The sequence below is a fragment of the Phaseolus vulgaris genome, chromosome 11, assembly GCF_051622355.1.
Source record: "Phaseolus vulgaris cultivar YP4 chromosome 11, ASM5162235v1, whole genome shotgun sequence".
In the NCBI taxonomy this organism is placed as follows: Eukaryota; Viridiplantae; Streptophyta; class Magnoliopsida; order Fabales; family Fabaceae; genus Phaseolus; species Phaseolus vulgaris.
In genome coordinates, this window is record NC_143508.1 from 10,910,306 (window position 1) to 10,936,056 (window position 25,751).

At 29.7% G+C, this 25,751-nt stretch overlaps 2 protein-coding genes across 5 annotated transcripts; one reads left to right on the forward strand and one right to left on the reverse strand.

Annotated features, from left to right (window-relative positions):
* Positions 1-540: 540 nt before the first annotated feature.
* On the reverse strand, positions 541-9,060 carry LOC137833188 (cellulose synthase-like protein H1). Of its 2 annotated transcripts, none has more exons than XM_068641559.1 (9): positions 8,345-9,060; positions 7,676-8,003; positions 5,719-5,841; positions 5,154-5,270; positions 4,690-4,902; positions 4,492-4,600; positions 3,767-3,954; positions 2,242-2,592; positions 541-1,153 (listed from the first exon to the last, which is right to left on the reverse strand). In XM_068641559.1, exons 1-9 carry the CDS (start codon positions 8,599-8,601, stop codon positions 599-601), a joined length of 2,241 nt encoding a protein of 746 aa, XP_068497660.1. In that variant the 5' UTR covers positions 8,602-9,060; the 3' UTR covers positions 541-598. The 2 variants fall into 2 exon arrangements, with proteins under 2 accessions (XP_068497660.1, XP_090153987.1); XM_090297861.1 differs by having other exon boundaries at positions 7,676-7,996; positions 8,345-8,643.
* A 6,999-nt stretch (positions 9,061-16,059) lies between these two features.
* LOC137810365 (protein POLYCHOME-like) lies at positions 16,060-17,716 on the forward strand. Of its 3 annotated transcripts, none has more exons than XR_016517162.1 (3): positions 16,060-16,448; positions 16,814-17,266; positions 17,365-17,716. XR_016517162.1 is itself a non-coding variant. In XM_090296990.1 (3 exons), exons 1-2 carry the CDS (start codon positions 16,120-16,122, stop codon positions 16,863-16,865), a joined length of 381 nt encoding a protein of 126 aa, XP_090153116.1. In that variant the 5' UTR covers positions 16,060-16,119; the 3' UTR covers positions 16,866-16,884; positions 17,063-17,269. The 3 variants fall into 3 exon arrangements, 2 of the variants coding, with proteins under 2 accessions (XP_090153116.1, XP_090153115.1); XM_090296990.1 differs by lacking the exon at positions 17,365-17,716 and having other exon boundaries at positions 16,814-16,884; positions 17,063-17,269; XM_090296989.1 differs by lacking the exon at positions 17,365-17,716 and having other exon boundaries at positions 16,814-17,269.
* Positions 17,717-25,751: the final 8,035 nt, after the last annotated feature.

The following is a 25,751-nucleotide window of genomic DNA, read 5'->3' on the forward strand; positions in this document are numbered from 1 at the left end:
ATTATAAAACTGAAGAATAAATTTAAGAAATTATAAAAGAAATTTTTTTTTTAAATATTTGATTGTTAAGATTGATAGCAGTTATATTTTTAAATTTATTCTTATGTTTTAATTTTCATAATTAAAGAGATTCTTTAAGTTTAACCTTTTCATTTATTATATGAGAATAAAGTATTATTGACTCACTTTCTATAAAAGATGATGATATTCTGAGTGTGTTGGGAAAATCTTAAACTTCCCCATTTTAGTTTCTCTCTCTCTCTCTATAAATATTTCAGTCGTTTAAACAATCTTGGATCAATTTCCAAAATGAAAAATATTCTAAACAAATTATTTTGTTGGTTTATATGTTGTCCAATTGTTTGCTTAAACTGAAAATGCTTAGTTTATTTTAAAAAAACGTAATTACCAAATTACTCAATGCATTTGAATAATATATTAATAGTAATAAACCTTTAATTTAGTAACTCCTTAAAAACATACTGTATCTATGTCTATGCATAAATAGTTACATTATGTAAACATTGAAAATGCATCATATGCATACAAAATATTCTGTTATATTCATCATGTTTTTGTTCATAGTTTCTAAACCTGATCAAGTAGCAACAGTGTTTCTAGATAGGTGTACAAAGAGAGATGTTAAGATAGTTGATTTGTATATTGTAGACATGGGGATCCTATACTTTCCTGTCTCAAATAATCCCTTTAGAAATGGCCAATAGCAAATTATCAAATAAACACTACAAAAAATCTCACCAATTCCACAATCCTTCTTGCTTTCAGTTGCCACCACTGCTTGCATTCCTAATAGCTTGATCATTATTGCTGTCAACTGCAACAATAAAATGGTAGTGCCTGGCAAGAAAACTAGGGATTCATCGAAGGTGTACCGGGCAGCATCTTTGTCATCTCCAGCATCATCTGTTGGGGGTAAATCTTTCTTTGTTATGTCAAATACAGTTTCAGATATTCTTAATTTCTTAAGAAGGACACTGAGAAAAGCACAAAAACCAGCATTCATGGGTGTTATTCTTGACATTCTTTGATTATTCCACCATGCTTTAACTGATAGCCCTTCTGCTAAATATACTGATACAGTGTATACCTTGTAAATTACAAGAAAAGCAACGGGAATACATATGCCATGCTCCTGAATTAAACAAAATACAAAGTTAACCTTCATATTATATGTATTCAAAATAAATATAAACATAGTAAAAAGTTGACCTTTGGAATTGAATCAAAACAAAATATATGGTTGTATCCTCACTAAGTAAAAAAATTCTATTTATCTCCTTAAATTAGAGATGATAAATGGGTTGGATATGACAAATGACCTGTCAACTTATTATCATTTAGACAGGACGACTCAACCTTTTAAACTTGTCAGTCTATATTTGTCTATTCCGTCTAATCCATCACTTTATCGGGTTAGCCCGTCAGTCATTTTTTTATTTTTGACACTTTTACATTGAAAATGTCATCCTTTTAAAATAAATATTTGTGGTTGTCAATATTTTATATAGAAATTTATTTACATTAATTTCTTTGTACATCATATAATTCATTGAAGTATTATTGATATTTACTTTATTTTGTTACATATTAAATATTTTTTTATTAAAATATTAAAGTTTAATTCAATTTTAAAGTTATTTCTTGTATTTTTATTGTCCAAAAAATGATATAAATCAATACAACTAAATAAATAGATAAAAAACAAAAAAAAAACAAAAAAATTGAAAAGTAGTGGGTCAACCCACCATCTCACAAGTCCATCGTATGAAAAGATGTGTTACAAATTTCATCCAGTATAATATTTGTGGGTAAGGTCGTCCCACCCCACTTTTAACGAGTCAGTAATGAATTTTAGGGTTTAAAACAAGTCAGACTATCATGTTTTACTATCCATACCTTAAACTAGTAATAATTACTTTAATATTTTCCCGATCATTTATATTATAAAGAAAATTTTGGGAATGATGCCAAGTAATAAAAAAAACCTACAATCTCTTATACAGTTTGTCTAATATTCTACCTTTTATTTAGTCTCAATTTCTACTTTGATGGTTACACTTAAGTTATATTTAAGGATTATATAATTAACAATCCTCAAATGTAAAATTATGGATAATTGATTAAGTAAGAATGCTTTATGCAGTTTTAAAAGCAAAAAGAGAATAACGTAGAGTTGGATTTGTGTTTTGTTTAAATGTTGTTGTTGTTTAATTTGTTTACCTGTGGCAAGAAATTGGAGTTGGTGATGATGCAGTGTGCAAGAAGAGACGCATAACATACTTCAAAGAATGGTCTTAGCCCCCAATTCATAATCCACATATATGCTATGCACTGCCTGAAAGTAAGCTTATGAAAAAGGGTGGCAAATATAGGACAGTGCTTGCTTAAAAAGATCTCCAGCAACCCTATGGCCCATCTCTTCTGTTGGGCCATTGTAGTTGGGCCACCTCCTGGAGCAAAGCCTGTGAAGGCAATGGGCCTTGGTGTACACAATTCTGATCTCCAACCTTTTTCATGTATTGTCAGTCCAGTCAGCACATCCTCTGTTAGTGATCCATATATCCAACCCACCTATAATTTCCATCAAACCCATTTCAGCTTCAATTTCAATACAATATTATACATGAAAAATAAATAAATTACTTTGCAAGTAAACCTTATACACTTATTTCTCATTTTTTTTTCTTAATACCACTACAAGAAAATCATGAAATAAAAATTAATTTTTAGAGACCAAAATAATTAGTTGCAATAGTAACTAAATTAGAGACCTTAAATAGTTTTTAAATTGATATCTAATTAGCAACCAAAGTTTTTGCTACCAAATTTAGAAACTAAATAATTGGTAGTTAAAACATTGATTGTTAATTAGATACCAATTTAAAAACTATTTAACAATAATAGAAATTAATTTACAAACCATTTTTTAGTTTATAAAATGATCTCTAGTTTAGTTACTATTGCAACTAATTATTTTGATATCTAAAAATTGGTTTATATTTCATGATTTTCTTGTAGTAGTATAGAATGTATTTTATAAATAATCCATTATATAAAAAGAATGTTGAGTTACATTTGTTTATTCTCAAGTCTTCAAAATAATCGCCACGTTTCAATTGCATTAATAAAGTCTCACATGTAACCTAAATATAAAATTTTAGTCTCCAATACTTATAATATTATTAGACTATCAATTTCATTGTGTATTCACATTATATCAAACGTGAAAAATAAAGAGATGTTATAATATGTGTCATGGTACAGTATGATTTTTATTAAGATAAAATTTTAATGACTCTAATATTATGTTAGAAAGTTATATTGGAAAGTTGACTTTTAAGTCTAATTTATTTTCGTAAAAGATAAGAAAATGTAAGATTTAATATATGATGAATTACAAATACAGTTAAATCTTAAAATAAGAGTAATTGTTCTCTTTATATATTTGAGTGAGAGAAGAGAGGTGAAAACATAAATATCAATTAATCTTAGCTATATGTATGAATAGAGTTAAATAATAATGATTTTTGTCATCTTCACTTTCTATGATGTCTTGTCTTTTACACTCATTCACGTATTAAAGTATATTTTTTCTAGATTATGTGGCTGTAAAAAGTTAGCTAAAACTAATTTAAAAAACAAATTATTTTTGACCAATTTTAAGTTTGATTAATCAAAGACTTGCACATGTTTAGCTGGAATAACTATATTTCTATAAACTCTCTTAAATGGTTGTTTAATATACCTGTTTGCCCCATCCTGTGCCATATTCATATCCACAACTAGCAACTTGGCTTGCTAAGTCAATAACTTGAGCAATATTATCAGCATTTGGCGAATATCTTCTTCCTTCCAAAGCACAACCAGCTGACTTCATTATCTCCTTTGAAGCTCCAAATTTTTGTTTTAATTCCTCCTCTGATATGCTGTTTCCTGAAAAAATGGCTAGAATAAACAATAGATAAACAATAAAAATTAAATTAATAGATGCATATTCCATTCACGGATATGCTGAAATTAATGGTTTACATCAAGAGAATTTTGATATAAATTTGATGTGCTTAAATTAGGTTATTTTATATTTAAACCAATATCAGGAGAGTTTTATCTCTACCTTTGCTTTGGAAAGAAACATTTCCACTTAAAATTAATATAATCATACATGCCCTGAAGGTTCTAGATCAAGAGAACAATTCCATAATAAAATGTTCTTAATTACGTGTATGTACGTTGAAACCTAAACTAACACAATTTTTTGTATGATTGAAAAATTGCATAAAATTTTGTTTTATGCAATCGAATGACTAAATATTTTTTTTTCTTGAGATACTAAAGTAATACTATCACTTGATTTTCACTTTTATATAAGGATTAAAACAGCAAACTATATACTGAACACAGTACTAAATTATAATCGTATCTTCAGAAACTGAAATCATGAAAACATAAAGGTATCTCTGTAACATGTACCCTTGTGAACGTAATCTGGAGAAAGACCATAAATAACTTTTCTTCTATGGAAGCAGTTTGTTCCAGCGTAGAAAGGCCCTTGCAGTCCAGCTAATCCAGTTGCAAAGTACTGCATTATATAGAAAGAGATTTTCTTAGAAGTAATAAATTGACCTAACTTAGATGGTACTATAAAGATTAGTATTTAATTTCAACCACCTTAATCAAAATTGCCATCTGGTTTCCAAAAGGGTCGTCCTTTAATGTAGCATAGAATTGTTGGGGAAATTGAGCAAATGCAACTTCTTTTTGCCCTTTGGGATCAAGTAAAATGCACAACGCATCATGAACAATCTTTGGATTATTTACAATCATGTCACAGTCCACGTTCAACATAAAGGGAGCATTGGTTATCAACCCCGAGACTCTTGTCTGAAATATAATTGGAAGTTGAATCAAAGGAGAGAAACTCAAAGATTATCTGAGTTTGTGATGAAAAACATGGCTAAAAGATGAGTGTAATGAAGGAGTTCACAAACTGAATATGCTAGTGCATACAGCAAAACCTAACCACATGAGACTTACACAACTTTTTACTATATATGCACCATTGAGATTCACCATTGATGAAGTGAGATTCACCATTGAAAAATATCAGAAAAGCAAAATAGACAGTTTCTCACCAAAACATTCATGGCACCAGCTTTGAAATGATGAGAATGTTTTGGCCTCTTCTCTCTAGATATATAGATCAAATGCGGTAACCCATCTTCAAGCTCTTCTTTGTTCTCCCATATAACCTAACAAATTCATAATATAAGTAAGCAGTGGCATTTTTATTAAAATAAAGTGAAAAACATGTTCAAGTTATTATACTTTTCTAAACACTGCTGAATCCGCAGAATAATTGAAGAGAAATTCTGGTTTTTTCGCCAAAAGCTATCCATGTTTGCACATCAAAATCAGATATTGCACAAACTCACGCACAGTGTATATGATTAATAATACTATTATATTCAGATTCAACCTTTTATTTAGGAAAAAATTTGTTATTTTTTAGACGGGCAGCGAAACCAGTGTGCCCCTATACTGTTTTGCTTGTAACATAAACAAAACAAAATTTACTATTTAAAAACAATCATATGACAAGAGAAGATACGTGACGGAAATGAATATAGAAAGAATAAGATTTGTTTTGATATCGTTGAATAGTTCAACACTTGTGACTTAGATAAGTGTTGCATATACCTTGATTATGGATGGATGATTTGTCTTCTCAGTGTTTGAGAAAACAGCAAAGTCTCCATAATTTGGATTTGATTTTTGGGATGCTTCCAATTCTATTTTTCTGCTAAGATCACCATACATATCCTGCCGACACACAACGACACAACCATTTTGAAAGTTTCTGGTCAGAGACACCATCTTATTTTAATCTTAAGTCAAATTAATAGTAGTTTAGTTACTATTTATTGATTTTAGTTGTCTTCATGCTTTTCATATATTAGTAGCCAAAAAGTTTTATTTTTGGCATTACATATCTTTTCTCTATTTGTTGAATGTGGTAGAATAGTTTATCCTTTTTATCTTTCAGTCATACATATAACTTCTCTCCAAAATTAAATCAGTTGAACAATCTTCACTACAAATAAAATCACTAAATATAAATTAATTTTAGAGACAAAAAATAATTAGCTGGTATAGTGACTAAATTAATTAAAAATAATTTTAAATACTAAAAAAAATATTGATTTCTAAGTTAGTTTATCCTATTGATAAATAGTTTCTAAATTGATATCTAATTATCTATCAATGTTTTAACTATCAATTATTTAAATTTTAAATATTTGGTAGGTAGCAAGAACTTTCATAACTAATTAATTAATTAGTAATTTAGAAACTATTTATCAATCATAAAAACTAATTTAGAAAATATTTTTTTTAGTCTTTAAAATGATCTCTAATTTAGTCAATATAACAACTAATTATTTTTAGTTTCCATTAAATGATTTTCTTGTAGTGCTTATCCTTAGTATTATCAATTAAGATTTCAGGTTTAATATTATTAGTTAACAAAAATCACAATTTTATTAAATCTGTTGTTTGAACTAAAAAAGGTGAACAAGATGATGCTAAGGCAAGTTACAGTTTAGGTATATGAAAAAATGCTACTTACATTTTTTTAAGATAAAATCATTTAATTAGTAAAATATTGAAAACTATATTGATTTTTTACTTTCCATTATCTAAATTTACAATTTTTTTTGTTCTCTCTTTGTGATTTTAATTTTTTTTTCAAACAATCATAGGTTTTTTCAATATTATAAATACATAAAGTTCTTTCAAATATTTAAATTCTCGTATTATAGATTCATTAAAATCAAACCAACAAAAATCTAATATTTAAAAGAAATTTTATTAGTTATCACATTCCTATATAGTTTTATTAAAATTTACAAAAATTGTATGCTAAAATAATCTTCTAAAAATCTAATAGATGAAATTATTTTCATAAGAAATTAAGAATGTCTTCTATGTTATTTGACAACTTTTTTTTAATTACCTATCATTTTTTAATAAATATAAATAAAATATATTTATATTTTAGACCCTTTCTAAGTCTAACTTTTTTTGTATATGTAACATTTTAAAATTTTTTACTTTGATTATACGAATAGTAAATAAAATTTAAAATGATAAATATATATAATGATACCAGGTAGTTAATTGAACAAGTAAAAGACCAAGAAACATAAACAAATGTCCACATTATACCAATGAAAACTTTCCTATTAAGGAAATAAAAAAGACGTCTTCTCCTACCAAAAACAGCAAGCTGATTTACTTAGCAACAAATAAAACATGCCGCCTGATATATACCATAAATAAAAAATAATTTTTTTTCCTGATATATAATTTTAATTTGATTATAATGTATTAAAAATTATAAAATCAAGACTTACAACAAATAAAATTTGTGATATATTAGAGAATGTGATGATATCAGTTTTTATTTTATATATATATATATATATATATATATATATATATATCACCTATTAATTGAAACTCCATTCTGTAGAAAATAGATTTGAGGAAATTATGTATTATTTAACAAAGACTTAACAGACTGTTTCTGTTTCCTTTGTCCAAAAATATATAATGTTTATGTTTGCATTATGATATATATAATTATGGAAGTTACCTTCATTTGTAACCATTCTTGTTTGAATTGTGGTGTGTTGTTGGACGTGGAGACCTCAAGTTTGTCAGAGAAGTATCTGAATGGAGCTCTAATTTGCACGTCGTATTTCTTACAGAATGGTACCCAAAACTTGGCAAATTTGGAGGCTTCTTGAAGAGCATAGAAAGTTAGGGGGGAACAACCATCGTCAGAAACATAACAAGCAAGCTTGTGAGGTGGGTAATCAAGTGCCAACAGAGACAACACAGTGTTCACTGTGATAATGGGTGGTTCAAGGACAGAGTCTGCTGTTGTCACAAACAAATCCACTGGTGGAAGATCCTGCACACTGCTCACAAAACTCACTAATAGCAACAAAAAAGGCATGCATGCATATTTAATGTCTACACTCAAAATTTTACTCGCTATTTGTAATGATAAAATATACTACTAACTCATCGTTAGAATAGAAATATTTTTTATCAGTAGCAGCAAAAGTTGCTCATAGAAAGAAAGTAACAACAACTGTTGATGATAATTATAGGTTTTATAAAAGAAAGTAACAACAACTGTTGATGATAATTATAGGTTTTATAAAAGAAAGTAACAAAACAGTTGATGGTAATTGAATTAGCAAGGCATTATAAATGAAAGTATAGTTAGCTATTTGTAAGCAAATGGAGTCAATACCTTTGTAAGAGACGTTCTGGGTAGGTTTTGATTACTGCTGGACTCCACTGAGTGGCGAGGGTGAAAAACCAAGAGATGGTGAACCATGATTCGCAGACAAAAGCAACAAACCAAGGGAAAGAGTAGTTGTTGACAGAGATAACGCGGTAGCCAAGCAGCAACAAGAGAAGGATTAAGAGCAAACTCTCCGTTACCCTTTTATAAGTATGCTTGTACCAGTGTTTCTCATAGAGGGGGAAAGAGTTTTGGTTGGCCATTGATTTGAGCTAAGATGTTAAGAGAGGTGTATGTGTGTGTGAATATGAAGACAATGAACCAAGGTGTATTTATAATAAACAAATGAGTGTCGTAAAACAATTACACATGGTCATTTGCTAAGTAAGACAACAATTGACTGTTTAACACTTAATTAACATTTACTGGCCGTCCTAGATGCTTTTTTGTTGTTATTGTGGCAGCAGCCAGCTCAATTATTGGATGGTTATTGTTAACTTATTTTGCACCCAGTTTTCTAGTAACTTGTTTCATTGGCCATCAAGGTTTATACGTCTGAAAGAGAAGAAGCAAGAGATAGATAGATAGATACATGTCACAGAAAAAATTTGTGATCCGTCGCATTACGTAGATTATTAGACCACTACTCTATAACACATGGTAGAAAAAAACACACCGTGCACAGGAAGCGGTGTAGGGACAGGACCACTAAGGTGAAGATCGAAATTTTATGTGAAGGTGATCGCTACTAATAAGTATCGGTCTGCATTACGGTCCCCATCTGAGCTTTCCAGAGCATTTCAACCACACCGGTCACAAATTGCTGCTAGATATGTTCAACATGTAGATATCATATTCGTAAACCTCTGCATATTCTAGATGGAAAAGATTTATTTGAAACTAGAGTAAAAACATACACTTCATAATAATATTACAATATTTAAAATTAAAATATTATTTTATTAATTTGTAAAGCATATACTTTTCGTGTTGGGAGCGTTTAATTCTCAATTAAGGAAAAGTTGTCCTAAACACATGCGACGAAAAGCTAATGTATTTCTATCTATATAATATATGGATGAATATTGTAACAACTTTAAAAATAAAAATTCAAAAACATCATTATTCTTTCATTTCAAATTTTTTCATTTTATAAGAATTTTCATCCACTTTTTTTGATAATTATAATATTTCCCAATTATATGTATTCATTAAAACAATGAAAATGAATTAATTAATTTATAATAAAAATAATACAATAAAAATAAGACAAATTAAAATAATTGAATTATCCTTAGAAAATCCATACTTCCAACTAGAAGTACAAATTATTGCTTCCACATTTTAAGGAAAAAGACGATTCCAATATTGTTAAAAATTTGAGACCCAATGCTAAATGCAAATGCAATGCTAAATGCAAATGCAACTTTAGTTGTAGGGATGCTCAACAAATCTCTAGCCATTAAAGCAAGATTTGAAAAGTGTTAACTATTATATTTCCACCATTCTATCATATCCATTTGTTCTAAAAGGTCAAAATTCAAAGTTGGTTCATCCAAATAAGTGTTCAGTTTTGTCCTTCCAGCTTTATTAGCTACTTGAAGCTTGCGCATTTTTAACTCTTATTATAATGTATTAAGTTAGTAACATGAATAATGGACCGCTGCAAAAAAAAAATTAAAAATGAATTAAAGTGCATTATTAAAGTAAGTAACTTACATAAAAAAAACTTGATTTAGACATAGATGAGGATGAAGATTGTCCTTGTTTATGCTTTTGAACATTTAATGATGTTGTCAAACCTTTGGTAGAATATTCAACAAAAAGTTTGTATAATTTTTTCTTGATCTTTTCCAATTTCAACTCCCAAGTAAGTGAATCAATTTTTTCAAAGCAAAAACTTAATGTTTCTAACTTCATCCTTGGATCTAAAATTGCACCAAATGCAAGTACAACGCTATATCCATCCTAATATTTCTCAAATTTTACTATCATCAATTTAGCCATTTTCTTAATTAGTACATCCTCATCATTCACATTTCCCATCAACAAACATTGAATTTTCCAAACTTGTAAAAAATACAAGTTAGAAGTAGGATAACTTGTAGCAAAAATCAAGTTAGTGATATCATAAAAGGGTAATAAGAACCTACAAATTTTTCCAGCTCTCTCCCACTCTTCCTCTGAAGGGCAATATTTATAAGATTCATCAACCATGTGGAAGCTTCCAAAAACAAGTTGATATTTAAGAACACTTTTAATCATCAAGTAAGTAGAGTTTCATTTTGTAGCGACATCAAGACACAACCCACATTATGCATCAATATCACTAAACCTTTCATATACATTCTCCCAATATCAGCCTTAATAGTGTTTATAGAAACCATAATTGCATTAGGACACAAGTAGTTTATCCAAGTCCTAAGTTCGGGATACTCAACAATCTCTTCATTATTAATATTAACGGCCGATATCTCTCATCTTATTTTATTTCATTGATTCAGCTTGGTTTAGTCCTCTAAGTTTTAAAACTTGGTTGCTTGTTGTTAATTTCTCAAATCTAGACAAGTTACTAAATAAACTGAGGGGAACAGATAAACCTAAAAACTGAAATCAAAATATAAAACAAGTGATCCAAATGTCGGAAGTAGAAGCAAGCACTACACTGAGTGTACGTTCTCGACAGCGTGAAGCACAGTCGTGCGTGGAGGAGGTTGGTCGTGCCACCGTGCGTGTCGTGCGTGGAGGTTGCGAAGTGGAGGTGGAATGATGTCGTCGTGCGTGGAGGTTGCAGAGTAGAGATGGAGGTTAGTGGGCCAACCCTCCCTGCCCCGCAGTTGGCCTGTGTGGGCTGTGGGTTATGCGGGGCGCGCTTAAGCGGGTTGATTTACTGAGCTTGCCCTGTGCTTTTTACTAGCAGGTTATGGGCCGACCCGCATGGCCCATCCCTAGGTTTAACTAACATAAAGTAGGCTACATATTAAAAATAATAAATTTAGCATTGCTTTTTGGGATGCTATAATGGATATAAAACTAAATAATTAAACTTAGCGTCAGTTATAGGAATACTACCACTACAACAATTTTTTTTATTTACATACCGACTATTACATACAGATTTAGATCCGTATGTAAAGTGAGCGTTAAATACGAATATTTACATACATATTTAATTCAATATGTAAATAGGCATTAGATACAATTTTTTTTGCATGTAAGCCAAAATTGATTACATACGAATTTAATTAGTATGTAATGTTGGCGCTATGAAGAGGGAATGATTTTCGAAGGATTTATGTACATGTATTACATACATAATTAAAAAAAATAAAAGTGTGGGCGGTTAAATATCATTTTTGGCCACTGTTGTTTATAATTATATCATATACATGCGTGGCTAAAATTACCTTCACTTCGTCAATGAATTCACTAAGTTTTAAAGACTCCATTGAACTGATTCCAAAACATAAATCCCAAATTCGTGCCCCAATTCTGAAACCAAAAATCCTAAACATCTTCTTCAAAGTCAGATTGTTTACCAACCGGACTATCAATGTGTGTGAGCAAGGTAAGCGGTTCGTAAGCAATTTGTAAGCAAATTTGTTCTTCCAATCCATGCCGAAAGCAAAATATGTGAAAGGATAACATTTTCGTAGATTGTCTCCTAAATATCTATTCCTCACATATTTAAAAACTTCTTATCATTCATTACACACAAATGTTATAAAAAAAAGAACATTTCAAATCTATTCTTAGCATTCAAATATGTTAAGCATTATCACTTAGGTCAGATGCTTAGAAGTACTTTCCAGTCAAATCTAAGGATCAAAATCATGAATAAAGATTCAAACTTTAAGAATAAAATGACAATACCAATCATCAATCAAGAACAAAATATGATAAATAAATATCACATCAATACATAAGAGTTTGAACATATCATTCTCAATCCCAAATGGAAGAATTAGCCACTTATATTGGTCATTACAAGCATGAAAAGCAAGAAAAGAAGATCCATGGTGTTTCTCCTTGATGACCGCCTCCTCTAGGAATTTCTATCTCTCAATATCCTCCCAATGATGTTTAGGGTTTGCCTCACGCCTTCTATTTAACCTAATTGGGCTTGGGTTAAGTGACATGGCTCAAGGGAAATATTGCTTGCTTAAGAGAGTTTAATGAGAAAAAGCCAAACTTCACCAAAGTGAACTCGCTTAATCGAGCCTTGGACGAGTCCCTCTGGAGTGGTCTTGCTTGGGCGAGTTTGGACGAGTTTCAATGTTCCAACTTTGCCTTTTCATCTTGTCTTTAATTTATCTATTCTCATTTATCCTTTTTATCTCCATTTTCCCATAGATTCATGAAATTAACACAAATTTGAGAATAAATCGTTCATATTCATCTTATAATCCAAAAATATGTAAAAAAGGTTCAAATTTCTAAATTAGAGGTTAAATTATAACTATTTTATCAATTAAAGTCCATAAATGCCTATCTTTTTACATGAAATATTACCAAATTATGACACTTATTAGAACATCTTAAGTATTTTGCTTAAAGAGGTTAGATGTAACCTAGGATTTGAGTGAACTAGTACAAAATTTGGCTTGTTAGTTAGTATTAATGGAAGTTAGTTGCATCTCTTAAAATTAAATTACTTACTAATGTGTTTTGCTTGGTTTTATAAGAAAGTTGTACATGTATCTGAGTTTCTTTAGTGTTGTACATGTATCTGAGTTTCTTTAGTGTCGTACATGTAATAGATTATCCGTTTTTCTTTACTAGTTTGCAAGACTGAACTTTTAGCCTTCCGATACCAACAATACTTAAGTTTTCTTAGGTTTCTGAGTTGAGGTTATTGCATTAAAAGATTTTTTGAATTAGAACCCTGTTTATGTTGAAGATCCTACATCGACTAGAGATGAGGATATTATATATAAGTGGGTGCAAACCTCAACCTCATGAGCCGGTTTTATGGGGTTGAGTTAGACTTAAAGTATACTTCGTAATATGGTATCAGAACTATTTTCGAACCTATCCTAGCGAGTATTTGTTAAGTTTATTCAAGACCTAAACCTATTTTTATTTATATTTGGATACATTTTCCTTGGTTTTAGCCACCACAATGCTGATAGAATTCAATTTTTACTTTTATTCTTGTTAAATCAGAATATATTATACTGAAAGTCACAAACTTCACTTCAAGAGGTGATGAATCCCCCTTGAAGAGTATTCCGTTGTTGGATTTACAAACTATATTGACTTAGGGATTGAGTTATTAATAAGGTATTCTTTTTCGTTGTAATTAGATGTATTCAAATTTATTGCAGTCGCACCAATGTGATACAATCTAATTTTCTGTGTTAGTCAGCAAACAATATCCCAGACTCCACCTTGCTAATAAAAACTTCTTGCTAAAGGTAGAAGAAAATTGATGCAATGCTGTGCAGATTTATATAGATTATATATGATGCATCTAAGTAAATTATTTCTCATCTTTTCAAGCAAAGGTTGGACCTCGTAGCTCATCCATTGAACTTGCATTCAAGTCAAGGTAGAAACATTTTTTCACTTTCAGTATTTAAAGTGATTTTTTAATCTTGTCGTAGTTCTTTATCCCCTGTTGCTTTCTCTAGTGCTATTGTGACTTGTTTAGCATGTATGTATTACAAGGTGAACAACTATATAGTCATGATATGATGATCAAGTGTCAACACCTATATATAACATAATACATAAGCTTTATATCATGATTTTGTTTTTTGATTTGGTCACAGAAAGTTCTAATCCTACTTCTGTCCCTGCCCAAGGTTTCACTTGACCTAAATCATAGGCCATACATGCCTACCCGTTGGATTGTACCCATTTTGACAGCTCTAGTGCTACCTCATTAATAGTTCATCAATTTCTATGGGAGGTACACATGACAAATGTTCTACAATCATTGATGTTATACAATTATCAATTTCTCATTCTGTAAAAAAAAAATCAACAAGTAAAATCTGACTATGTGGTACTTAATAGATTTAATTAAATTTAAATGTAAATGGTAGTCAACATTATAATTAATTCTAAAGAAAGAAAGTATGATCAATAATCCTGGTATTTGGATGTTTGAAGTGCTGAGAATGTTCTGTTATTCTGTAGCCACTAGAGATCGTGTTGATGATAAAATGCAATACGGATTTGGTTTCGTATACAGAGCTTTTATTTCTTGATTGAGTAAATTATATGATTATATAAATGAATATTACCCTACCCATGCTACTGCTGGTTAAAATATTGTTGTACCATTCAACTTTACCTTTATATTGAGCTCATGGCATAGAATCAACTTACTCTTTCAAAACTTGTATCTTACACTGTTAAATTTGCATGTTCACTTTTGTTTGTTTGCAGTTATCAAAGAGGTTATCCCAATTTTGTAATGCTCACGCCAAGCAAGGAGCACTTAGCATCATGCACCACAATTTGGACATCAAGATAATGATTATGAAGAGTATTACAATTTGGACATCAAGATAATGATTATGAAGAGTATTAGGATCTTTAATCTTTAGATTTTTGAATTATGACACTTCAACGTTATGTTTAATTTAAAATTAAATGTGTATTTTATTTTGTTAGGTATATTGAATGATGCTTGATTGTTATATTCAATATTATAGATTCAACAAAAATTAGTAATAAATTGTTCAATTCGAACATGTTGAATTATTTCTTGGATTGGATAGGTTGAATGTTTCATTATACAAATATAAAAAATTTAAAAACAATTCATTTAATATTGTTTTTAGATTTTAAAAACATAATACTTACATTTTCAATAAAATATATTACCTGCATAACTAACATAAATATAAAGAGAGCAAACTATTAAAACAAAATTTTCAAAATTCTAAACTTTTTCATCTAATCCTAAGTTGAACCTAGCATCTTATTGTTGAACACAAGATGATTTTTTTTTAAAAAAAAGTTAAAACAAATTTTTTCTTATTTTTTACACTTTTTTTTAAATCACTTTTAGATTGTTGTAGATAATTTTTAGATATATAAAAATTTAGAAGAGTTTTAAACATTTTTCTGAAAGTGATTATCTTTCTATAAATTTTGTATTCATATAGTAAGACTGAAGTGATGATTATCTCGTCAAATTTTGTTTGAGTTATTATCTGAAATTATTCGAATAATACTTTTTAAAATTCTATTTTCATTTATTTTGAAAATATTATATCACTATTTTTTTTATTATATACATTCTGTTTTAGATTTTAAAAACATCATACTTACATTTCCAATAAAAGAACTCCCATTATAAAATAAATAAATAAATAAATATATAATTTAAGAGATATTAAGAATTAAAATTATAGTTTATTATAAAAATATGGTAGTTTTGTTATTATATAGTAGGTCTAAATTTAGTTAGAATAACTTTTTTTTGCTAGTGACTGATTTTGTTTGAATCGAACGAGGTAATAAATGGAATTAAGTAATTTGATTTGTAATTATTATTATTTTAAATTGTAGCGTGAGTTTGAAGCAATTAAAACATAAAATTTTAATGCATTGAATAATTAAATAAAGCAAGAATAAAGAAGGGTAATCTTTGTTTAGATTTTCTTTTCGGAAACCAAAAAATAATTATACGAATAGGTAAAAAGTGAAAATAGTATATAATAATACGATTGGCACTATTGCCACATTACTTGATTTTCTTTCAATCTCTTAATCTTGCTTTCTTTGTCTGTCTGAATCGTTTGGAGACCAACCTCGAAACAACAATGTCTGCTTCATCTCAATCTGGTTTTGAGAACCGAATAATGTTCAGTTTTCTTTCACCTTCTTCTGTCTTTCGAGAACTGTTTGCTTCTCCTCCCAAGTCTGTTGGAGTTAAGGTTCGGGAAGTCACACCCGCTGGTGGCAAAGTGCCCAAGATTGTGTTCGAGTTTTCCAATCTACCGGAAGGGGAATCAGATCGACGGAAGAAGCTTCTGAATTCTATCGATAAAGTTGAGGAGCAGGTGCTTCAACAGTTGGAGATACTGAAGAACACCGCCAGTGCCAAGGAGGCAGATAGGGCAAACCGAGTACGTATTTTGATGTCCATGAGGTGATGAAAGACCGATTTTGCATACCCTTTCTCTCTTCTACTTGAAGCTCCATCATACACGATCTTCCATGCATTCTAGATAAGCCCTCTTGTGTTTTTCAGTCATTCTTTGATGGTTTTGGAATGGGATTATGCTTAACGATTTCTCGTGTTACAGGGATCGTTGTTATTGCTTGCCACTCATTCATCACACACCTTCATGCATTTCCTCTTCTTATTTTCATCATTCTTTTATGCTTTTCGGTAATTAGTACTATAGGTATCCTTAAGGTGTCTATAGTTGTTCTGCTTGATATTGATTTTAAATTGGAATTATGATGTATGGAGCACTATTCCAGTTCCATCAATAGTTGTTAACTCTCCAGGTTTACAGAACAAGTTGTGGATGAGAAGCTTGGTTCAGAGAGTTATGGATGAATATTCCCAAGATGTTCGGGTAAGAGTTTCATTAGTCTTTGAAAATTTGAAGCCTCTGTCAACCTTATATGATATTTGTTGTTAGTTGTATATGGGGTTAATGAAGATTACTTGTCTTTATCATGATTCATCATGAAAATACCTAATCTGATGTTTTGGTTTTGGTGGATTGTCTGTGTTCTGATTTTCACACGTAGTGGACTAGTTTTGCTTCTCCGTGTCACAGTTTCTCAAAACATCCAATCTATGGCTTCCCAGACTTCAAAAAACAACTGTCAGATTGCAAAATATTTGTCTTCTTTATCAACTATGACAGTACTTTTGTATTATAATGTGTTTCACTCTGGACCTAATCGTCAGGATTAATTTGCTGTGAAATATCTAATCCAGCAATTCCCCAGGTGTGTATATTTCAATACGTTTTGCATATTTTTAATCTGTTCTCTACATATAAGGGGATCAAGTTTAAGGGATAGTTGTTTAATTGGCTTTGTGGAAGGTGAAAGAAGCAAGTGTGGAGTAATCAAGAGTTGAATATACAAGCATTTTTCACTCTCCATCTCAGTGGCTTAACTGCAAGCAAAAGGGGTTCCTGGGAGATCAACCAGTTGTTGGTTGTTTCTTCTCTTTTATTGGTTTCCATTGTTCCTTGTCGGCTGAAGCTATGGGGTTATCTAGCCATGGAAATCCATATCTCTAAGGGATTCACTAAGCTATGGATTCAATGCTACTCACAGATTATCATCCAAGCTGCTTTTCATAATACTAAGTACTTGTTTGGAGAATAGCACTCATATTTTGTATTTTACTAGATTTCAAGGTTTAATTTGTATGACTTAATTGTACAAGATTCCAAGTTTTTTTTTTAATTGATGAGATAATGTTCTTCGATCTCAGTATTTCAGAGATGGCTGGTTTTGCATATATTTATTAATATATATATATATATATATATATGTATTAAAAATAAAGAAATAAATTCACATGGAATGAGATAAGTTTTTAATATATATTATATGTCTTTTGTAATAATAGATCAGGTAACCAAAGCAATTGATTCTTTTATATTTATAAAATTAATCATTATATGATAATTTTTTTTTTCATAAACTCATGCTAGATATCAGTCATTTTAGATATCATTACGAAAAATATCCAAAAAAAAAATTAGAGAACATATTATTATTCCAAAAGAACTCATTTATTAACCAATCCAAAAGACTATTTTATCATCAAAATATTACTCTTTATAAAATATAAGAAATTTTAAACTCAAAAACATTATAAAACATAAAAAAGTTTATTCCAATGATTTTTGATAGAACAAGATCAAGCTGCAAAGAAGAAAAACTTGACAAACCAATGCTGAATCACTCCACAAGATAACATGATAACATGCTTAATGACCAAGATAACACCCATGAATTCAACATAAAGTAAAGAACATTCAAGAAAGAAGAAAAACTACCAACATATTCACCCTGACTCCCTCTTGCTGCAATCCTCCTTGAATCCAATAGTTGAAACCTTGAAGGATTGATTATAAAGCTTGCAAACTGTGAATGAATCAATCGATGAAGATGATGAAAGGAAGAGAGATTAGGCCAACTCTTCTAGCTCAAGAGAGGTTAGATCAACTCTTAAAAGTGTTTCTAGGCTAGTTCTATAGAAAGAATAACCTAGAAGGAGCTAAGAACAAGTAGAAAGTTGTGCACAATTTGGCAACATTTCAACAATTATTTTTCAAAGTTGCAAATGAATGTACATAAGTGCCTTATTTATTGGGAGAGGTAGCTTGCAACCCAACCTACAAAACCCTAACCCTAAGTTAACCCTAAGCTAATCCCAAGCTAACCTAAGTCAACCCTAAGCCATAGGTGGTCAAAGACACAAGGAAGAGTAGGTTGCACTGCAAGCTAGGGTAAATATCCTAACTTGGAGTGCAAGTAACTCCTAACCCTGCTGTGGCACCCAAGTTATGGTTTTCAAGGGTGGGAATGAATCTCCTCTCTCCTATGGTTAGGTTTTATACCTTATTAGGCTTAAATACAAAAGCTAAAAAATAAATCTACACTAATATGGCCCAGACTACAAGGCCGAGAGGTCCTATTCTACTTTATAAATTCATTTACTAAACAAAAATTAAATAAAATAAAATAATAAATACACTGAACAAAAACTAAACTTAATAAAATAATAAATACACTAAACAAAAAAAAAAGATAAATACAATAAACAAAAACTAAATAAAATAAATGCACTAAATAAAATAAATAAAAATAAAATAAAATAAGTACACTAAACAAAACTAAATAAAATAAATACACTAACCAAAATAAAACAAAAAAAAACTTTAAAAAATATTCACATCTAAAAAAATAAAAACTTTAAAAAATATTCACATCAAAAAAACAAAAACTTTTAAAAAAATATTCACATCTAAAAACACAAAAACTTTAAAAATATTAACAATACTTAACAAATTATATTTTAAATTTTAAACAAAATTGTTCCTCGATAATAGCACTAAAAACTTGATGACTATTTTACGGCAAGTGTACCATGTTAGAAGTACCAAATTTATTCCTAAGGACAGATATCGAACCCACAAGGAACAGTTGAATTCTCAAGTATAATATTCACTAAATAGAAAACTTAAAATGAAAACTAAAAATAAAGTAAAAGAAAATAATAAAACTAAAACTTTTTAACAAAAGAAGAAAAATATTCAAAAAAATAAAAACTAAAAAAATTACTTAAAATAAAATAAATAAATAAATACTAATAATAAAAAAACTAAAACTAAAACTTAAACGAAACAACAACATATAATTACCAAGAACTAACAAAAATAAATTAAAAATAACTACGTAAACATCGAAGATCCAATTAGCTCACTATACTTGGTTTGATCAACAAATTTTTCCTTTTTATTAGCATCAAGATAACAATTAGTTGGCATAGGTGTTGTTGTTTCCTTGCAACTTTCCATTTCAAACTTCTTTACAATATCAAAATAATATTTGGATTGACTCAAGAATGTTACATTAGCAAGTGACTTTATTTGTTAGCCAAGAAAGTATGATAACTCTCCTATAATTGACATTTCAAACTCACACGACATAGCTGGCATATTCTCTTCACATTGAATATCATTAGTTGTTCCAAAAGTAATTTCATATGCATAAACTTGAATAATAATGATATTTGGGTTTGCTTTCTTAATAAAAAAAATATTATCAACCTTTCCACTCATAGTTTTGAGATAAGAGAGATTTGCTAAGTCTCTCATACCACTATTTTAGAGCAGACTATAAAATGCCTTCTTGAGCTTGTAGACATGTTTAGGATGCTTGTGAGACATAGAATTTCTCATTTGAAATAACTTAAAACCACTCGTATTTAGTTTCAATTATGTTCATATCTTTAGTTTTAGGTACAAGAATCCATACATCATTCCTAACAAACTAATTTAGCACATCATGCATAACAACAATCCAATTTTCATCCTTTAAAGCATCACAAATAGATTTTGGTTCAATTTGAGATACAAATGTCATATGTTCACAAATATTGTTAATAGAATGTCGAGTAGAAACTCCCTTTTCAATTTGTACAATAATGTTGTCCAGAGAGACTCTCTCTTTTTCATGGTTAGACTCATAAAAAACATGCACAAATTCTTCTACCGTCATTATTTCCTTATTATAAACTCTATAAGCATGGTTGTTCAATGAGTATCCAAGAAAAATACATTCATCGACTTTAGCATCAAACTTTCCAATGTTTTATTTACCATTATTATGTTTAAAACACTTGCAACTCAAAACTTTCAAATGACCAATTTTAGGATTTCTTCCTATCTAAAGTTCATAAGGAGTTTTCTTAAGAATTGGTTTAGTAAACACCCTATGCCTGGCATATCATGTTATTTTTGGATGCAATGTATACAGTGCATGTAAACCTATAGAAATCATCTACAACAACTAATGTATAGTAATTTTCTCCAAGACTTAGTTCTAGAAGGACCAAACAAGTCATGTGAAGCACCTTGAGAGGTCTAGAAGTTGAAACAAAAAATTTTAATTTGAAAGAAGTTTTAGTTTATTTTTCTTTCTGACATGCTTCACATCCTTTATCCTTGTCAAACTTTAGTTTAAGTTTTGGAAGACCTACGAAAATATTTTTATAAATCAACTTATTCAAGTGATGCATGTGAATGTGAGGAATTCTTCTAGGCCATAACTAAGATTCTTTAGCTATAGATAATAAGCATTCAATTTTGGATGCAGTGTTTGTAATGTCTAACTTGTACACATTATTTACCCTTTTACCAACAAGTAAAAGTTGACTATCTGCAGTGTTGGATGCAGATTTGAAGTTTCTTCAGAAATCAAACATAAACATGGCTCAAAGATGATTTAATATCCTTTGTCACAAAGCTTACTGATCAGTAAGTTGTGCTTTAGCCCTTCTACATACAATACATCTTTGATTATCATTGAGTCCCCATTGCTTACATCACCTCTGCCAAAATTCTTCCATTATTATTGTCACCATATATGACAAAACCCTCGTGTTTTAGTTTCAGATTGATGAATTTTGAAGCATCTCTAGTCATATGCTTTGAACAACCATTGTCTAAGTACAATAGTTGCTTCTTGGCTGCCAAAGTTTCCTACAAAATAGATTAAATGCCAACAAGTGGTCTGCTACTAAATTTGGGTCCAAAATTGTTAATTGTACCCTTAGGTCCACCTTACTAGGCCATTTGCTAATTCATATTTCTTAACTCTACAGTTTCTAATAGTGTTGCCCTTTCTCAAGCAATAGAAGCAAGATTCGAATGGTGAAGTTTTTATTTCATTGTAACTAAAAAAATTATTATATTTCTTAACTTTTCTTTGAAAATAGGTTTATAGCCTAATCCAATTTTGTTAAAAGAACAATTTTTTGAAACAAGCAAAGCATTTAAATTTGTTGTTTCCTTTGCAAACTTCGCTACTATTTCAATAACATATTTTACTTTTTCTTGCAAAACTTCACAATTCTCGTAGTTGATCGATTTACTCGATTCAACTCAATTACAAGAAGTGTTTTTTGTAAATTATTTCAAGATTTTCCAAATCAGTTTTAGCAATTTTTAATTCTTCTTCTAATGTGTTGACTTTTTTTTTCAACCAATTGTTTAATCCTTTCAATCTAATGTTAGAAAGGGCGAACTTCTTAGCTTCCACATGTGTTTCTTTGAAAGCATCAAACAGAGAACTATAATTTTCATAATTCATGGAAATATTGGAACTTACTCTACTTACATCTAACTCATATCCAACCATTAAACATAGATTTGCTTCCTTTTCTTCTTTTGGTGACCCTACTTTCCACAACCAAAACAAGTGAAATTAGAAAAACCAATATCATATTTTTTACAATACCTTCTATTTTTTTGATCTTTATCCTCTTCTTTCTTCTTGAGAAATTTACTAAACTTTCTAGTTAGTTGATTCAGTGTTTCTGCATCACTGCTAACATTGGAGCATTCCTCACATTGAGCACCCATTCTAAGTACAATTTCCTTGTCTTTATTTCATTATTTTCCTCTTCCTTTAATTTGTTCATCTCCAATTCATGTTCTCTTAATTTTCCAAAGAGTGTTGTAGTTGTGAAGGTTGTGAGATCTCTGGTTTCTTAGATGTTTGTTTGTTAATGTTATGAGATCTTTGGTTTCTTATATGTTTGTCAATGTTATGAGATCTTTGGTTTCTAAGATAGTCGAGCCCTTTTGCTTCCAACTTTGATCCAAACATTTAAGAATCTTTATGATGAGCTTTTCTTTGTCAAACACCTTTCCAAGACCAATCAAGTGATTTACTATGTGCGTGGATCTTTTTTGCTCATCAACAATAGTTTCTTCTTGTTGCATTCTAAATAACTCATAACGAGTGCATGTTTCTTGGCATGTTTGATATCTGTTGAACCTTCATGTGTCACTTCCAAGATGCCCCACATCTTTTTTGCTGAGGCACATTGTGATACCCTGAAAAACTCATCAAGATTCTAAGCAAAAGTTATAATGTTCTTCAGCACACAATCATATTGAGTTATTTATTTATTTATTTTAAGACTCAGACTAGTCAACCTGATGGCAGAGCTCCAACCACACACAATCACATAATAAGCAGGATGAAGACCTAGAGTCTATTTATGGACTTATTTGCAAATATGGGTCTAATTAGTCTTTTATTTATTTTTGTAGGCCAAAACCGGATGAAAGGGTACTATGAAAAACAAAACAAAACCACAAGCCTCTATGTCCTCTTGATTGAGCCTACAAAAATAAATAAAAGCTTAATTAGACCCATATTTGCAAATAAGTCCATAAACAGACCCCAGGTCTTCATCCTTCTTATTATGTGGTTGTCTATGGTTGGGGGATCAGCCATCACAACCCCTGGTTTTTCAACAAGATTATTATCAATGGCACATTTAGGCATCAAAGGACCATTAACAATCGCAACCCCAATCCATTGATTTTATAAAGATTTTCATTCTAACTTTCCATAATTGGTAATTCACTTCAACAATTATAGGTGGTCTATTAATAAACAGTTTATACTCATCCATTTTAAAAACAAGGACCAAAACTTGAATAACTTTCAAGAACTCGCTCTAGATACCAATTATTAGAATAATTGGCCAAGTTCAAGAGGGAGGTGAATTGAACTTTGAAGGATTTTTGCAAAGATCTCTATTAGAATGAAGTTCTTTAAGAATTAATCAATTTGAAAATCAAGCAAAGGATTGAACGACACTAATATAATAGAAATTATCATGTTAGACGATTACTTCAAATACGTTGGACTTGGACAAACACTATAAACACATTAGACGATATAAATGTACTAGACGATCACTACAAATGCATTAGATAATCAATGCAAATCTACAACGTACCATTGTGGTTCCGAAATGTGAAGCATCTACAAGATAAAAATCCTAATATTGTGCCTAAATCTCGAATGTCAGAATCCAAATTCTCAATTTCCCACCTGCAGCTTTACCCAATCTCAAACTGAAGCCCTTATTCCAGGATGCGATGAAATCAATGCATACCGTACCGTCATCGTGTCGTGAATCCATGGCAAGTTAAAGAAGCAGAGGGCACAAATGTTGATTAGGAAAGGGATAAAAGAAGCTATCACTGAAACCCTACCATGAAAGGAGACATTCAAAGTCATAACAAAGGTAAATGAATTTTAACACTTTTCGTTTTTGTTTCTCCATTAGCTTTTAGCAATGATGCAAACAAGAGCTGGATTGGTTAAATTATTAAATTAATTGCATATAATTGTGTACAATATTATACAATAACGTACAATAATTGCATATAATAATTGTGTATAATTTGATAATTAATATTTCTATGCTCATGTATGATTGATTCTTTGGAGGTATTAACCACTTCTAGGAAAGATGAGAGATTATGAAACCTCTGTAAGTTCCAATTCAAAAAATAGGTTTTAAAGACAATAGTGATATCTTATTCTTCTCTTTTGAATTTCATGTGTTGTAATTTTTATTAATGGCAAGAATTATGAATTTAATAATTTGACAACAATAGCAATAGCTTACAATAGTATGCAACTGACATTGGTATTTTACAATCACTTTGAAGACAATACTTTTCAATTTTATTTTTGGAAAGTCATAACTTTTCATTTCACAGTTTATATAGATGGAAATTGGCTGGCAACTTAAGTTTGAGTATAAGAATTCTGTATTTTCTTTTTTCTTCTTTGCATTTGTTCTTGTTCTCACAAAAAAAAAAAGGGTAAATATGAGGAGTGACACTTTTACGGTTACTCTTTGAGAAACATGATCTATTTTGTGTATATAAAGGTGGATGTGTGTTTATTTGTTAAATTAACTTCGTATCTTAAAATTTCTATGTCACTGAGGATTTAAATTAATTTTTATTTTTTTTTGGTTTCTCTATGCTTATATGTCATATGTTGTTTTGTTACCTCTCTTGTTTTTTAAATTAATTTTTAATTTAAATTAAAGTGATTTAATTTTTAATATTGACCTAAAGATGATTTAATTTAAATTAATTCCATATCTTAAAATTGTCTCATTGGGTTTTTTTTGAAGTATTTTTTATTTTTTTTTTGTTTCTCTATGGTTATCTTTCTTGTAGTTGTTATCATATCATATGTTGTTGTGAACTTGATCATTGAATATATATTGGCTTGGCCTGAAGATATTTGCTTTTGTATTTTCTAAGTAAATGATAGACCAAGGGGTTAAAGTATCTTTTATTATTGAATTAATTGCATACAATAGTTGTGTATAATTTGATAATTATTATTTCTATGCTCATATATAATTGATTATTTGGATGTATTAACTATTTATAGGAAAGATGAGAGATTATGAAACCGCTTGAAGTTCTAATTCAAAAAAATAGGTTTTAAAGATACTAGTAATATCTTATTCTTCTCTTTTGAATTTTGAATTTCATGTGCTATAATTTTCATTAATGGCAAGAATTCTGAATTTAATAATTTGACAACAATAGCAATATGTGTTTATTTACACTGCTTACAATAGTATGGAACTGATATTGCCATTTTACAATCACTTTGAAGAGAATATTTTTCAATTTTATTTTTTGAAAGTCATAACTTGTTCCTTTCACAGTTTATATATATAACAAATAACAAATGGAAAATGACTAGAAGAAATCAAGTTAAGTTTGAGCATAAGAATATCGTATTTTCTTTTTCTTCTTTGTATTTGTTCTTGTTCTCATACACAAAAAAGAAAAGAAAAAAGATGGATGAATACGAGGAGTGACTCTTTTACCGTTACTCTTTGAGAAACATG

Coding starts and splice junctions, on each gene's coding strand:
- LOC137833188 (XM_068641559.1), bottom strand. CDS start 8,601: ATGGCCAACCAAAACTCTTTCCCCCTCTATGAGAAACACTGGTACAAG. Junction 8,004..8,344: donor CCAGAACGTCTCTTACAAAG/GTATTGACTCCA, acceptor TTTTGTGAGCAG/TGTGCAGGATCTTCCACCAG. Junction 1,154..2,241: donor ACTCCAATTTCTTGCCACAG/GTAAACAAATTA, acceptor TGTTTAATTCAG/GAGCATGGCATATGTATTCC.
- LOC137810365 (XM_090296989.1), top strand. CDS start 16,120: ATGTCTGCTTCATCTCAATCTGGTTTTGAGAACCGAATAATGTTCAGT. Junction 16,449..16,813: donor CGTATTTTGATGTCCATGAG/GTGATGAAAGAC, acceptor TTAACTCTCCAG/GTTTACAGAACAAGTTGTGG.